The sequence below is a fragment of the Mobula birostris genome, chromosome 5 (assembly GCF_030028105.1).
Source record: "Mobula birostris isolate sMobBir1 chromosome 5, sMobBir1.hap1, whole genome shotgun sequence".
Classification (NCBI taxonomy): Eukaryota; Metazoa; Chordata; class Chondrichthyes; order Myliobatiformes; family Myliobatidae; genus Mobula; species Mobula birostris.
This window is the reverse complement of record NC_092374.1, coordinates 79,192,575-79,207,799: the sequence shown is the minus strand read 5'-3', so window position 1 is coordinate 79,207,799 and position 15,225 is coordinate 79,192,575. Positions and strand designations below refer to the sequence as shown.

The window sequence follows — 15,225 nt, the reverse complement described above, 5'->3', positions numbered from 1 at the left end:
AATCAGCAGCACTCACGTTAACCATATCAAAAGACACACAGGGCCTACAATCCAAAACAGTGCGAGGGAATAAGTTGCACACAATAATGCACAATGAAAAGAAAGTCTGATCAATCCGTAACACACAAAAGAATAAACTGCCATGATAATCCCCCAAAACACTCCCCCATCCCTTTACACAAACAACAAAAAAACCCAATTAACCCCTGAAACCTAGATCTACCTCCCCAGTTGAAGATGATCACAGGCAATACCCAACAAAAAACTTCCAAGGCATTCTCCATACAGCCCAACTTTCAAGGCTCCCCTCCTTAACATTTATCCTATCACTTATACTACCTTTAATATAACATATAGGCTAAAGATGACACAGGTCAAGCTAAGCATTAAAAACAAAAAAAAGCACTAGGCAACCTAAATGCCCGAGATACAAATCCCAAATATTTACATTTTGCTGGTTGAAAGTTTTTGTTAATCAGTTTCGGCAGCATAGCAGTTCGACCTGATCGCGTTCCACAAATTAAACTGGAAAAAATGAACAAGGAGGTGGATTGTGAAAATCAACAGTTTGCCTCGGCATGAGGCCCCTTCAATGCTGCATGAATAACCTAAAAAAAAAGTCATTGCTCTTATCGTTCTTCTTCCCCCCAGCGCGAATGATAAAACTCTTTGGCCACCTCTGGTGTATCGAAATAATGCTTTTTACCTTCATGCATGACCCGGAGCTGGGCGGGAAACAAGAGGCCGAACCTGACCCCTTACCCGCAAAGCAGGGATTTCACCTCCTTGAAAGTTGCTCGTTTTTTACCCAGCTCCGCACTAAAATCTTCATAAAAAAAACACGCGGTGTCCACGGAAATACTGCTCCTGCTTCCGTCTATTGACAATGCGTTGCTTATCTTGAAAGGAGTGAAAGCAAACCAGGAACATTCTTGGTCTCGTTTGCTCGGCTCCAGAGACACCAGATGGTTTACGTCCCACTCGGTAAGCACACGAAAGTACAAGAGGCCTCGGGAAAAAATTTGTCCCCAGCACTTCGTCAAAAAACTCGGTCATAAACTTAACAGGGTCCGAACCTTCCAAATTTTCAGGAATGCCAACCACTCTCAAATTGGATCTCTGCGACCGATTTTCGAGGTCATCTAGCTTTCCCTTCAGAAATACGTTTTCGCTCTGCAACACTGCAATGGCGGCTTCGGCACTCACCAGTCGGTCACTGTAATCATTCAGGCCGTCTTCAATCTCACGAATGCGTTCGTCGTGTGACTCGTAAAAAGACATAATTTGTTCCATGGTAGCGTTCACTGGTGATAAAGCATCTTCAAGTTCTCTTTTTAGGGCAGAATGCACTGCTTGCATCATGTCAGTAATAAGTACTAAATGAAGCCTCTCCAAGTCATCGGGTAGCGCAGGTCCGGGTCCAGGTCCAGCAGCGTGCAACGGCGCCATTACTATAGCATCAGCCTTCTTGCTCGAGGTTTCGCTATCTTTTTCCGCAGTTTTACTTCAAATGTCCAGCTATGTCCTGCGTTGTTAACAATGGTAAATATTCAGTTATCTCGAGCATACGGCAAAGATAAACAGGTAGATTTTCAATGAAAATCGGGAGCCACACTCACACGCACCGACTCAAGCCATACTTAACCCCGGAAGTCCATGGAGAGCATTCTAACTGGTTGCATAACAGTCTGGAACTGTGTGGAGGCTACTGCACAGGAACAAAGTAAGCTGCAGAGAGTTGTAAAATTAGATAACTCCACCATGGACTTTAGCCTCTGTAGTATCCAAGACATCTTCAAGGTGTGGTGCTTCAAAAAGGAGGCATCTCTCATTAAGGATCCCACCACCCAGGGCATGGCCTCTTCTCAGGAGGTACAGAAGCCTGAAGGCACACACTCAATGATTCAGGAACAGCTCCTTCCCCTCTGCCATCTGATTTTCCAATGGGCATTGAACCCCATGAACACTACCTCACTATTCTTTATTTCTGTTTTGTACTATTTATTTGAATATTAAAATATAGATATACCTTATGTAATTCAGTATTTTATCATATATTGCTTTGTGTGGCTGCTGCAAAGTTAACAAATTTCACAACATATACCAATGATATTAAACCTGATTCTGATGGAATGCCAAAGAAACTATTCTTATTATCCCAGGCAATTTGGAAGATAAAAGAATGTTCTTACCCCTTTTGTTGCACACCAAAACTTCGCTATTTGTCTTGGATTGTTCTGAGTTCTAAATCCTGCCAACCATGCCAATTGACACTTTGGTGTTTAAATCAAGGCTTTTTTAGAAATCAGTAATGAAGCATAAAACTTGTTGCTTCAGGATAGTTTTATTAAAAGTTGATAGAACAGGAAAGGAGCAGTGACAAGATCTACTACTTGAAGAGAGAAATTAAAGATATGGCACCTAGCATAAACAGCTACTTTTATACTCAAAGAAAAGAAAAATTCCATTCTAATGAATAGATTACAATAATCCAATAAGAAAGTACTTTGTGAATATTGCAGTAAAAATCAACCTATCAGAAAACACTTAGTCACTTAATGAAGTACAAAAAAGCTCCAGAATTATACTTTTATATTACACAGTTATGCATATAAACACCACTTTAAAATACAAACAGAAATTAATTGTTAAACTGTGAAGAAAATGAGAATTAAAATTAAACTGTCAGATCCAACAGACTCTCGGCACCTGTGCACTCGATTTACATTGCAGGTACACTGTGCTGCTCAGAGATTTCTGGGTAAGAACAGTGCCAGTGAAAATGTTTACGAGCAATGCCTCCCTTCTGCCAAATGGCAACTATCCAGTCAGCATTTTTATGAGAATTCAGCAAGTGCCCACAAGTAATAAACACATTGTCAACAGGCAGTGTGTCAACAGACAAAAATCAACCTTTTTATTCTGTCAATCAACTGCCAGATGCTGCTATTTGTTATTTGCTGCCACAGCCCGCCTCCCCCCCCACTCGGTTTCCCTGCTCCTGATGTGCTCTTACCCCTACCACTGCCCTGAGCTCCAATGTCTGCCCTGTGCTGACCCATCTCTGGTTTCTGACCTGCTCCATTGAACATCCAACTTGTTGTCCACATTCAGCTTTCAGACTTTGTAGGATAGTGATGTATTTTAACAACCCAGCCTGTGACACGCAACCCTTACCCATAACTTTGAGATTATTAGATTATGAGGACACGCAGTCCTCTTTTATTGTCATTTAGTAATGCATGCATTAAGAAATGATACAATATTCCTCCGGTGCGATATCACAGAAACACAGGACAGACCAAAACTGAAAAACTAACAAAAAACGCATAACTATAATATATAGTTACAACAGTGCAACAATACCATAACTTGATGAAGAACAGGCCATGGGCACAGTAAAAAAGTTCAAAGTCTCTTGAAAGTCCCACATCTCACGCAGACGGGAGAAGGAAGAAAACTCTCCCTGCCATGCTGGACCACAGTCTGACTCTGAGTCATCTGAAAACTTCGAGCCTCCGACCAGCCCTCCGACACCAAGTACCGAGCACCATCTCTGCCGAATGCTTCGACCCCAGCCTCAGTCGCCAGCAGCAGGCAAAGCCGGAGATTTTGGGGCCTTCACTCCGGAGATTCTCGATTGCACAGTAGCAGCGGCAGCGAACCGAGCATTTCAGAAGTTTCTCCAGATGTTCCTCTGTGCTACTCACGTTTGTCTCCATCAAATCAGAATTGTGCACAGCATCCTACTTACAAATACGGTATCATTTCATCGGAGAGCTGCGCGCGCTGCGCCGCGCCTCCATCTTCTCCTCCCACCTCTACCAATGATCATGGAAGAAGGAGGTTAACTTCCAATGTCATTTATCCTTGGCTGAGAGATTTGAGGGACAAAAATCGTGTCAGACATAACTGCAGTCAGCTCGTCTTCTTCAGTCTGCAGAAAGTCATGCAGGAAATGCAAACCTCTTCACCCACAGATTGCAACCATCAACACAGGGAGAGCAAGGGGTGAACGCAGGAATAGATTTAAAAGGACTGTTGTGGAATACAAATGCTGACAGGGACCAGAGGGCTGAGTTGACTCCCTACTGGATGTGTTGTAAATTTAGTTGGTACCTGAGAAAGTTTAAAATAGAACTGATTTTTTTCTCACAGATCCAGAATACTAAAGTCCAGTGCCATAAAAGATGAGCATCAGTTGAAGAAAGTGCTCTCCTGCCCTGTGACTGGGGTGCAGCACTGGGTATGATGAGCAGCAGTAATAATTGCAGAGGTCATCAATAAATCACTTTTGAACTTGCCTCTGGAGTCACTAACTGTGATGATTAAATATCCAGCATGTAGCTTATGTAAACATTTTCCCCAGTGTGAACTCAGTAATATGCCACAATTATGGATGACTAAGTGAATCCCTTCCCACATTTAGAAGCTATCCCAGTGTAAATTCGCTGGTATGTCTTCAGGTGGACTGATTGAGTGAATCCCTTCCTACAATCAGGAGTTGAACGGCCTCTCCCCATTGTGAACTTGCTGATGTTCCTTCAGATGAGATGACTGAGTGAATCCCTTCCCACAGTCTGAGCAAGTGATTGGCCTTCCCCTCAGTGTCAACTGATTGGTGTGCCTGTAATTTGCATCACTGAATACATCCCATACAGAACAGCTGAATGGCTTCTCGCCAATTTGAACTGACTAGTGTGCCTCTTGGTTGCATTAACTGAGTGAATCCCTTTTCACACAGAACAGGTGAACGGTTTCTCCCAGCGTGAATTCGCTGATGTTCCTTCAGTTGAGATGACCGAGTGTATCGCTTCCCACATTCGGAGCAGGTGAATGGTTTCTCCCCAGTGTGAACTCGCTGGTGTCTCTGTAGCGTGGATGAGTCTGTGAATGCCTTCCCACAGTCTGAACAGGTGAATGGCCTTTCCCCAGTGTGAACGAACTGGTGTGCCAGTAGGTTAGATGACCGAGTGAATCCCTTTCCACAGTCTGAGCAGGTAAATGGTTTCTCCCCAGTGTGAACTCGCTGGTGTGTCTGCAGGTGGGATTTCTGATTGAATCCTTTCCCACAGTCTGAGCAGGTGAGTGGCCTCTCCCCAGTGTGAAGTCGTTGATGTACTTTCAACTTTGATGACCGAGTGAATTCCTTTCCACACTCAGAGCAAGTGAACGGCTTTTCTCCAGTGTGAACTCGCTGATGTTCCTTCAGTTGAGATGACCGAATGAATTCCTTCCCACAGTCTGAGCAGGAGAATGGCCTCTCCCCAGTGTGAACTCGCTGATGTACTTTCAAATCTGAAGATCGAGTGAATTCCTTCCCACATTCAGAACAAGTGAACGGCTTTTCTCCAGTGTGAACTCGCTGATGTTCTTTGAGTTGAGATGATCCAGTGTATCGCTTCCCACAGTCTGAGCAGGTGAACGGCCTCTCCCCAGTGTGAACTCGCTGATGTACTTTCAAATCTGAAGATCGAGTGAATTCCTTCCCACATTCAGAACAAGTGAACGGCTTTTCTCCAGTGTGAACTCGCTGATGTTCTTTGAGTTGAGATGATCGAGTGTACCGCTTCCCACAGTCTGAGCAGGTAAACGGCCTCTCCCCAGTGTGAACTAACTGGTGTATCAGTAGGTGAGATGACTGAGGGAATCCTTTTCCACATTCAGAGCAGATGAATGGCCTCTTCCCAGTGTGAACGAACTGGTGTTTCTGCAGGTTTGACGAATGAGTGAAGTTCTTCCCACAGTCTGAGCAAGCGAATGGCCTCTCACCAGTATGAAGTCGTTGATGTACTTTCAAGTCTGATGACCAAGTGAATTCCTTCCCACAATCTGAACAGGTGAATGGTTTCTCTCCAGTGTGAACTCGCTGATGTTCCTTCAGTTGCCGTGACTGAGAGAATCCAATTCCACATTCAGAGCAGGTGAACGGCCTCTCCCCAGTGTGAACACGGTGATGTGACACAAGGGTAGATAACTGAGTGAATTCCTTCCCACATTCAGAGCAGCTGAATGGTTTCTCCCCAGTGTGAACTCGCAGGTGTGTCAGTAGCGTGGATGAGTTTGTGAATGCCTTCCCACAGTCCAAGCAGGTGAATGGCCTCTCCCCAGTGTGAACTCGCTGATGTACTTTCAACTCTGATGACCGAGTGAATTCCTTCCCACAATCTGAACAGGTGAATGGTTTCTCTCCAGTGTGAACTTGCTGATGTTCGCTCAGGTGACATGACTGAGTGAATCCCTTTCCACATTCAGAACAGGTGAACGGCCTCTCCCCAGTGTGAACTCGGTAATGTGACACAAGGTTGGATGACTGAGTGAATCCCTTCCCATATTTAGAGCAGATGAATGGTTTCTCCCCAGTGTGAACTCGCTGGTGTGTCTGCAGGTTGGATTTCTGAGTGAATGCCTTCCCACAGTCTGAGCATGTGAACGGCCTCTCGCCAGTGTGAAGTAGCTGATGTACTTTCAAATCTGATGTCCGAGTGAATTCCTTCCCACAATCTGAACAGGTGAACGGTTTCTCTCCAGTGTGAACTCGCCGATGTTCCTTCAGTTGCCGTGACTGAGAGAATCCAATCCCACATGCAGAGCAGGTGAACGACCTCTCCCCAGTGTGAACTCGGTAATGTGACACAAGGTTAGATGAGTGAGTGAATCCCTTCCCACATTCAGAGCAGGTGAATGGTTTCTCCCCAGTGTGAACTCGCTGGTGTGTCTGCAGGTTGGATTTCCGAGTGAATCCCTTCCCACAGTCTGAGCAGATGAATGGTTTCTCCCCAGTGTGAACTCGCTGGTGTGTCTGCAGGTTGGATTTCCGAGTGAATTCCTTCCCACAGTCTGAGCAGGTAAACTGCATCTCCCCAGTGCGAACTGACTGGTGTGCCAGTTGTACAGATGACTAAATGAATCCGTTTCTACACACAGAAAAGGCGAACAGCCTCTCTCTACACATGAACCCACTGGTATGTCAGTAGAAAAGATGACTACGTGAATCCTTTTCCACACATAAACAAAGGCGAACGGCCTCTCTCACGTATGAACTCACTGGTGTACCAGCAGGTGAAATGACTGAGTGTATCCCTTCCCACAGTCTGAGCAGGTGAATGGCCTCTCATCAGTGTGAACTGATCACTGGGTCAACAGGTGAGATGACTGAGTGAAAGTTTTCCCACATTCAGAGCAGATGTAAAGCTTCTAATGAGTATGAACTCAGTCATGTATCAGCTATTCAGAGGACTGAGTGAAGCTCTTCCCACATACAGAACAGTTGAGCAATCTCTCTCCCTGGTGAACTCAGTGATGTGTCCACGACGGGATGAGTGACTGAATCTCTTCCCATGGTCTGAGCAGGTCAACGTTCTCTCACTGGTGAATTTTCTGAAATGTCTTTAGCATTGATGGCAGAGTGAATTGCTTCCCGTGGCCAGAACATGTGGAGCATTTCACTATGGTGTAAATTGCTGATGTATCTTCAGGCTGGATGACTGAGTAGATCCCCTCCCACACACACAGCAGGTGAATGGTCTTTTTCCCACTGTGAACTCACTGTGTGGCTGCAGGTAAGCTGTGAGTAAATCCCTTCCCACACTGAGAGAAGGAGAATGATATCTCACTGTGATCAATTCTCTGGCAATTCGGAAAGTCAGATGTCAGACGTTTTGAATCCCTTGCATAATCAATGCATCAATGCAGTTGAAAACTGATCTCCAGTGAATAAATACTGGAACACCCCGGTTCCAGTGGGGTACACTGAGTTACAACAAAAAAGTTCATTTCAGACACAAAGTACGTTTCCAGCTGGGATGAGACACATCTTCATCTTGGTGTTACCAAGAAAATATCTGGTCACTCCTTAAATATCTGGACAGAGACAGCGAAACTGGCATGTTGTTGTGTTTGATGTTCCCGTACACAAATATTCTGCCGATTCTAACCTGTAAAAATATTTGCAACAGACATCAATGGGTGAAAGAGAATATTTCAGGTGAGATTTTAGTCTGTGGTGAGCTCTGACATCACATTATTACGAAATTCGAATCAAGTTGGAGGACTTCCCCATCTTCTAACTGGTCACAGATCAGGTATCCTGACTGACCATCTGATTGTATCCCTGTCCGTACCAGAATGGGCCATTTCTGCCCTTCATCAATCTGTGACTTGGCTCAGTTTGCCTCTCTCCATTAGTATTATTTCAAATTCTGGTCATGTCCCACAGTGCTACGAAGAGCACTTGATATTACATATCTGATCCTAGAGATTTTCTAATTAGTCTGATCCCCACCCCCCAATTGATTAGCCATGCTGGACATCACAATGGCAATGCCAATGAATATGGTGTGGAAGGCAGTAGTCTTTCTCACAGGAGGATGACAATTTTGTGATGTGGAACCTACAGGTCAGTTATTGCCTAGGACAAAGGTATACAGTAATATCATTTATGTACCCAGAGAGAATGGTAGAAAACAAGTTCTCACGTGTAAAAAGGTACAGAACAATCAGAGATAGAAAAAAAAGTGATTTTCTAAAGAACCAGATCATTCAGGAGGCTGAGGGGGTGATAGAGAGGACATATGGATTCTGTGGACAAGAATGTGTTGGCTTCCATGTGCTATAGTCCGGGACATCTTGCATTGAGTCCTCAGCATTCTTAAGTGAAAGGGTGAACATCCAGAGGTCGTGGTCCAAGTAGGTACCAATGACATAGGTAGGAAGAGTGGATGAACCAGGAGGTACGTCGTCTGCTGTAGGCTAGATCTGTGGCATTCAAGCCTGGCGACCCAGGCCTGTACCAGAAAACCAGGTATGATTTGCGGTGGGCTATTTCAAAAGGGAAAAGACAATTACGAACGAGGTTGGAAGCGACATCGGATGCACAGCAACTCTGGCAGGGTCTGCAAGACATTATTTCCCACAAAGCAAAACCCAATAGCATGAATGGCAGCAGCAATACTTCACTACCAGATGAACTCAACACCTTCTATGCCAGCTTGGAAAAGGAGAAGACAACTACAGCTGTGAAGATCCCTGCTGTACCTGATGACCCTGTGACATCAGTCTCAGAGGCTGTTGTTAGGCTGCCTTTAAAGAGAGTGAACCCTCGCAAGGCGGAAGGTCCCGATGGAGTATCTGGTAAAGCTCTGAATACCTGTGCCAACCAACTAGTGGGAGTATTCAAGGACATTTTCAACCTCTCACTGCTACGGGCGAAAATTCCCACTTGCTTCAAAACGGCAACAATTATACCAGTGCTTAAGAAGAATAATGTGAGCTGCTATAATGACTATCACCTGGTAGCACTCACATCGACAGTGATGAAATGCTTATGAGAGGTTGGTCATAACTAGATTAAACTCCTGCCTCAGCAAGGACCTGGACCCATTGCAATTTGGCTATCGTCACAATAAGTCAACGGCAGACACAATCTCAATGGCTCTCCACACGGCTTTAGACCACCTGGACAACACAAACACCTACATCAGGATGCTGTTCATCAACCATAGCTCAGCATTTATATGTCATCATTCCCACAATCCTGATTGAGTAGTTGCAGAACCTGGGCCTCTGTAACTCCCTCTGCAATTGGATCCTCGACTTCTTAACCGGAAGACCACAATCTGTGTGGATTGGTGATAACATATCCTCCTCGCTAACAATCAACACTGCGCACATCAGGGGTGTGTGCTTAGCTCACTGCTCTACTCTTTATAGACACATGATGGTGCAGCTGGGCATAGCTCAAATACCACCTATAAATTTGTTGACAATACAACCATTGTTGGTAGAATCTCAGGTGGTGACAAGAGAGCATACAGGAGTGAGATATGCCAACTAATGGAACGGTGCCGCAGCAACAACCTGGCACTCAACGTCAGTAAGATGAAAGAGCTGATTGTGGATTTCAGAAAGGGTAAGATGAAGGAACACATACCAATCCTTATAGAGGGATCAGAAGTGGAGAGAGTGAGCAGCTTCAAGTTTCGGGCGTCAAGATCTCTGAGGATCTAACCTGGTCCCAACATATCGATGCACTTATAAAAGAAGGCAAAACAGCGTCTATACTTTATATCGAGTTTGACGAGATTTGGCATGTCAACAAAAACACTCAAAAACTTCTACAGTTGTACTGTGGACAGCATTCTGACAGGCTGCGTCACTGTCTGATATGGGGGTGGGGGGGTGGGGTTGCTAATGCACAGGACCGAAAGAAGCTGCAGAGGGTTGTAAATCTAGTCAGCTCCATCTTGGGCACTAGCCTACAGAGTACCCAGGACATCTTTAGAGAGTGGTGTCTCAGAAAGGCAGTGTCTATTATTAAGGACCTCCAGCACCCAGGACATCCCCTTTTCTCACTGTTACCATTAGGTAGGAGGTACAGAAGCCTGAAGGCACACACTCAGCGATTCAGGAACAGCTTCTTCCGCTCCGCTATCCAATTCCTAAATGGACATTGAATCTTTGACACTACCTCACATTTTTTAATATACAGTATTTCAGTTTTTTGCACTATTTTTAATCTACTCAGTATATGTATACTGTAATTGATTTGCTTATTTATTACTATAGTTTTTATTTTATTTATTCTTATCATTTTTTTCTCCTCTATGTTGTGTATTGCATTGAACTGCTGCTGTTAAGTTAACAAATTTCATGTCACATGCCATTGATAATAAACGTGATTCTGAAGAGTGACGAGGATCTGCAAAGTGAATTCAGAGAGTTAATGCTAAGTTAAAGGTTAAGAATCCAGGATTGTGACCTCAGGATTGCTGGCCATCCACATGCTAGTGAGGCCAGAACTAGGAAGATTATACAGTTTAATATGTGACTAAGGAGTTGGTGTAGGAGGGAGGGCATAAAATTTTTGGATCATTGGGCTCTCTTTCAGGGAAGGTGGGACCTGTACAACGGAGATGATTTGTACTTGAACTGGAGGGGTGGCTAATATCCTAGTGGGAAGGTTTGCTAATGCTGCACAGTGAGGTTTAAACTAGCACTGCAGGGCAATGGGAACCAGGTGTCATAACAGTTAGTGGAGAGGTTGTGGAGGCCGATGTTGTTAACATCTCAGGCAAAGTCAGGAAGGAAAAGGTCGAGCATGTTGTGACTAATATCCTGAGCGGTGTAAGAAGTATCATAGGAAAAGTAGATGAGCTCAGGCAAGGACTGAAACCTGGAATTATGACATGTAGCCATTAGTGAGACTTGGTTGCAGGAGAGGCAGGACTGGCATCTAATGTCCCAGAGTTCTGTTGTTTTAAACCTGATAAGAGTGGGAGGGAAGGCGTTACTAGTCAGGGAAACTGTCACAACAGTGTTCAGTCAGGACAGCCTGGAGAACTCGACCAGTGAGGCATTATGGACGGAACTGAGAAATAAGAAAGTATGACCATGGGGCTCTTCTACAGACCATCCAACAGTCTGAGGGATTTAGAGGAACAAATTTGCTGAGAGATTGCAAACAGTTGCAAGAAACATAAAATTGTTCTATTAGGTGATGTCAACTTTCCACATATTTACTACGAATTCCATAATGTAAATTGAGTAGATGGGATAGAGTTTGTCAAATGTGTTCAGGTAGGTTTAATTAATCACTACATAGAGACCCAATGAGAGGGTATGTGATACTGGATCTGCTATTAAGAATGAGGCAGGGCAGGTGGCAGAAATGTGTGTAGGTGAGCACTTTGTATCTAATGATCATAATACCATTAGTCTCATAGTAAATATGCAAAAAGATAGGTCTGGTTGGCAGGTTGAGATTCTAAATTGGAGAAAGGCCAATTTGGATGGTATGAGAATGGATCTGGCAGCTGTGGATTGGGACAGGTTGTTTCTGGGAACAACAAGAAAGTTCATAGCTGGTAAGCACAAATGAAGTGCTTATGGAGGATAATACATGCAAGAGAACACTTCAGAAAGAAAGCAGGAGGGCTAAAAAAAGCCTTGGGGTGGCCCTGGAAGACAAGATGAAAGAGAATCCAAAGGGATTCTACAGGTATGTTACGAGCAAAATGATTGCAAAGGACAAAATTGGTTCTCTGGAAAATCAGAATGCTAATCCATGTGTAGAACCAAAAGAGATGGGGGAGATCTTAGATCATGTTTTTGCATCTGTATTTACTCAGGAGATGGACACATAGTCAGTATCAATGATTGAGAGAAATTTGTATAAGTACATGGATAGTAAGTGCATGGAGAGCTTTGGTCCCGGTGCAGGTCGATGGGCGTGAGCAGGTTAAATGTTTTCGTGGACCAGAATGGCCGAAGAGCCTAGTAGTGTGCTCTGCTTTCTCTGACTCTTAAGGAAGGAATGATTTCGCTCCTTTCATTCACTGGAAGGTAGTCTCTTTCTGAGATTAACTCGGAACTTAATATTCATATAGTAACTAATCGTTTGATTTAGATAGCTGGAGCTCGACAGTGTGTGGGAGAACCATCCGCTCCCATTTGCTCCGTCCACACTTCCAAACGGACACGGACAGCCTGGGATAGTACTATTCGGTTCACCTACGGCTGCCTCTTCACCCAGAAACCCCCACGAATGAGATCTCGGTCTATACGTCACGGTGCCAGCAATACGCATGCGCCATACAAATGGCATCATCACTTTCGCTTCCCAGCCGAAAGCTGCTGGTTGTCCCGGATACGGACCGTGCGGCTGAAAAGAAAAGTATCAGGACTGTCCCAGGGTGCAGGGCCACAGTGTGTCCGAATCTCACAACAGTTGTCCCTCAGTCACGATGTGGATGCCGATGCCAACTAATTCCCCGCCCGGAACCCTGTTCATACCTGCTGTCGAAATTCCTCGGGGTCTTGTTCACTCAGCGCACGTGCAATTTCGAGAAAGATCTGCGACCCTCACGCCTGCGCATTGTCTGATCACCGGCTGCAAATTCTGAAGCGCCGAGGCGTGTCAAATGTCAAAGTCGAACCCACATACAAATACAGATGGAAAACACACGAGATTCTGCAGATGCAGAAAATTAGAGCCACACAGAAAGTTCTGGGGGAACTCAGCAGGACAGGCAGCATTTAAGCAGAGGAATTATCTGTCGAGGCATGGTGAAGGGTCTCAGCTCCAATTGTCAACTGCTTATTCCTCTCCATAGATGCTGCTTGACCTCCAGCATTTTGCAGAAATAAACATTTTTCAATCAATCAGTTTCCAAATGTTGCTGATCTTTCATTGATAGCTACATACTCTTGCTCTGATTCCCTCTTTTCTCCTCCCGATAAAGTCTCTCTCCCACGCCTTTCCAGAGCACCAAAGACTTGGCTTTTGCTGGGTCTCCCTTTGGTTTCCGAGCCTGATCCATTGAAGATTTACCCACCATTCTGTTGACAGACAATAGAAGACTTCAGAGTGTGTATTGCAACAACCGAGCTGCATAAGCCACAACTCTTTGAAATCAGTGAAAATGGACCAAAATGTTGAAAAGAGCACTGAAGAGGTTTAACCATCTGTGATATTCTTCATTGGCCCAGAGTCCTGAAGAATGAGGAATGTCAGGGACAAAACCACAGTGAGCCCATCGTCTTCTTCAGTCTGCGGAAAATCACGCAGGAAATTCCAGGGAAACCTCTTCACCCACAGTGGTGACCAGTTGCATCCTGTCATGAGATGAACAACAGAGGTGGATTTAAAGGTACTGATATGGAACAGAAAGACAGGCAGGGACCAGCTGGACTGAGTGTCCTCTCTACTGTACGATGGGCCTGTGACAGGCAGTAAGCACCTGAGACACAGGGTTTCAAATAGAACTGATTTATTTCTCACAGATCTACAATATTAAACTCTAGCCTAATATCAAAGCAAAATGTATTATCGGAGTACATATGTGTCACCACATATAACCCTCAGATAATTTTTTTGTGAGCATACTTTGCAAATCTATAGATTAGTAACTAAACAGGATCAATGAATAACAAACAGTGCAAATGCAAATATAAATAAATAGCAATAAATAATAAGCATGAAATAACAAGATAAAGAGAACTTAAAGTGAGACAATTGGTTATAGAAACAGCAGAAAAAGAAATAGTGTAGTTATCCCATTTTGTTCAGGAGCATGATGGCTGAGGGATAGTAACTGTTCCTGAAGCTGATGGTGCAAGTACCATTTGTACCTTCTGCCTGATGGCAACAGCGAGAAAAGAGCCTGGTAATGATCTTGATGATGCTTGCTGCTTTTCTATGGCAACATTTCATGTAGATGTACTCAGTGGTTGGGAGGGCTTTACCCATGAGCTGCTGGGCCACATCCATTAACTTTTGTAGGATTTTCCACTCAAAGGTGTGGTGTTCCCATACCAGCCTATAATGCTGCCAGTCAGCATACTTTCCACTACACATCGATAGAAGTTTTTCAAAGATTTTCATGTCGTGCCAAATCTCCACAGAATCCTAAGGAAGTAGAGGTGCTGTTGTGCTTACTTTGCAACTATATTTATATGATGGGTCCAGGGCAGGTCCTCTGGGATAGCGACAACTAGAATTTAAAGGTACTGACCCTCTCTACCTCTGATCCTCTGATGTGTACAGGCTTATGGTACTCTGGTTTCCCTCCCCTGAGGTCTACAATCAGTTCCTTGGTCTGATTGACATTGAGTGAGAAGTTGCTGTTATGACACCCCTCAGCTAAATTTTCAATCTCCCTCCTGTGGGCTGATTCATCACCAACTTTGATACAGCCCACAACAGTGGTGTCATCAGCAAACTTGAATATGGTGTTGAAGCTGTGCTTAACCACTCAGTCATAGGTGTGAAGTGAGTAGAGCAGGGGGCTAAGCTCACATCCCCTTGGTGATGCTGTGCTGATGGAGATCGTGGAGGAGACGTTCTTACCAATCCAAACAGTCTTAGGTCTGCAAGTGAGAAAATTCAGGATCCAATTGCACAAGGGAGTATTGAGGCCCAGGTCTTGGAGTTTACCAGCTAGTTTTGAGGGGTTGATAGTGTTAAATGCTGAGCTGTAATTGATAAAGAGTATCCTGATGTATGCATCTTTACTGTCCAGATGTTCCAGGATGTGTGAAAAGCCAATGAGATGGAATCCACCGTAGACCTGTTATTTTGGTGGGCAAATTAGAGTGGATCCAAGTCGCCATCAGTCTCTCAAAACACTTCATCACTGTGGATGTAAGTGCCAGTGGGTGATAGTCATTGAGGCAGGTTACCACACTCTTCTTGGGCACCGGTATTACTGAAGCCTGCTTGAAGCC

At 44.5% G+C, this 15,225-nt stretch overlaps 1 protein-coding gene across 1 annotated transcript in view; it reads right to left on the bottom strand.

The window, feature by feature from the left end:
* Positions 1-4,497: 4,497 nt before the first annotated feature.
* LOC140198361 (uncharacterized) overlaps positions 4,498-15,225 on the bottom strand; it is a 36,882-nt gene continuing 26,154 nt past the window's right edge. Inside the window, exons 2-3 of the mRNA XM_072259458.1 lie at positions 4,743-6,901; positions 4,498-4,597 (exon numbers count right to left, since the gene is read on the bottom strand). Coding sequence (XP_072115559.1) covers positions 4,498-4,597; positions 4,743-6,901 — 2,259 coding nt within the window. The remainder of the gene's footprint in view (positions 4,598-4,742; positions 6,902-15,225) is intronic.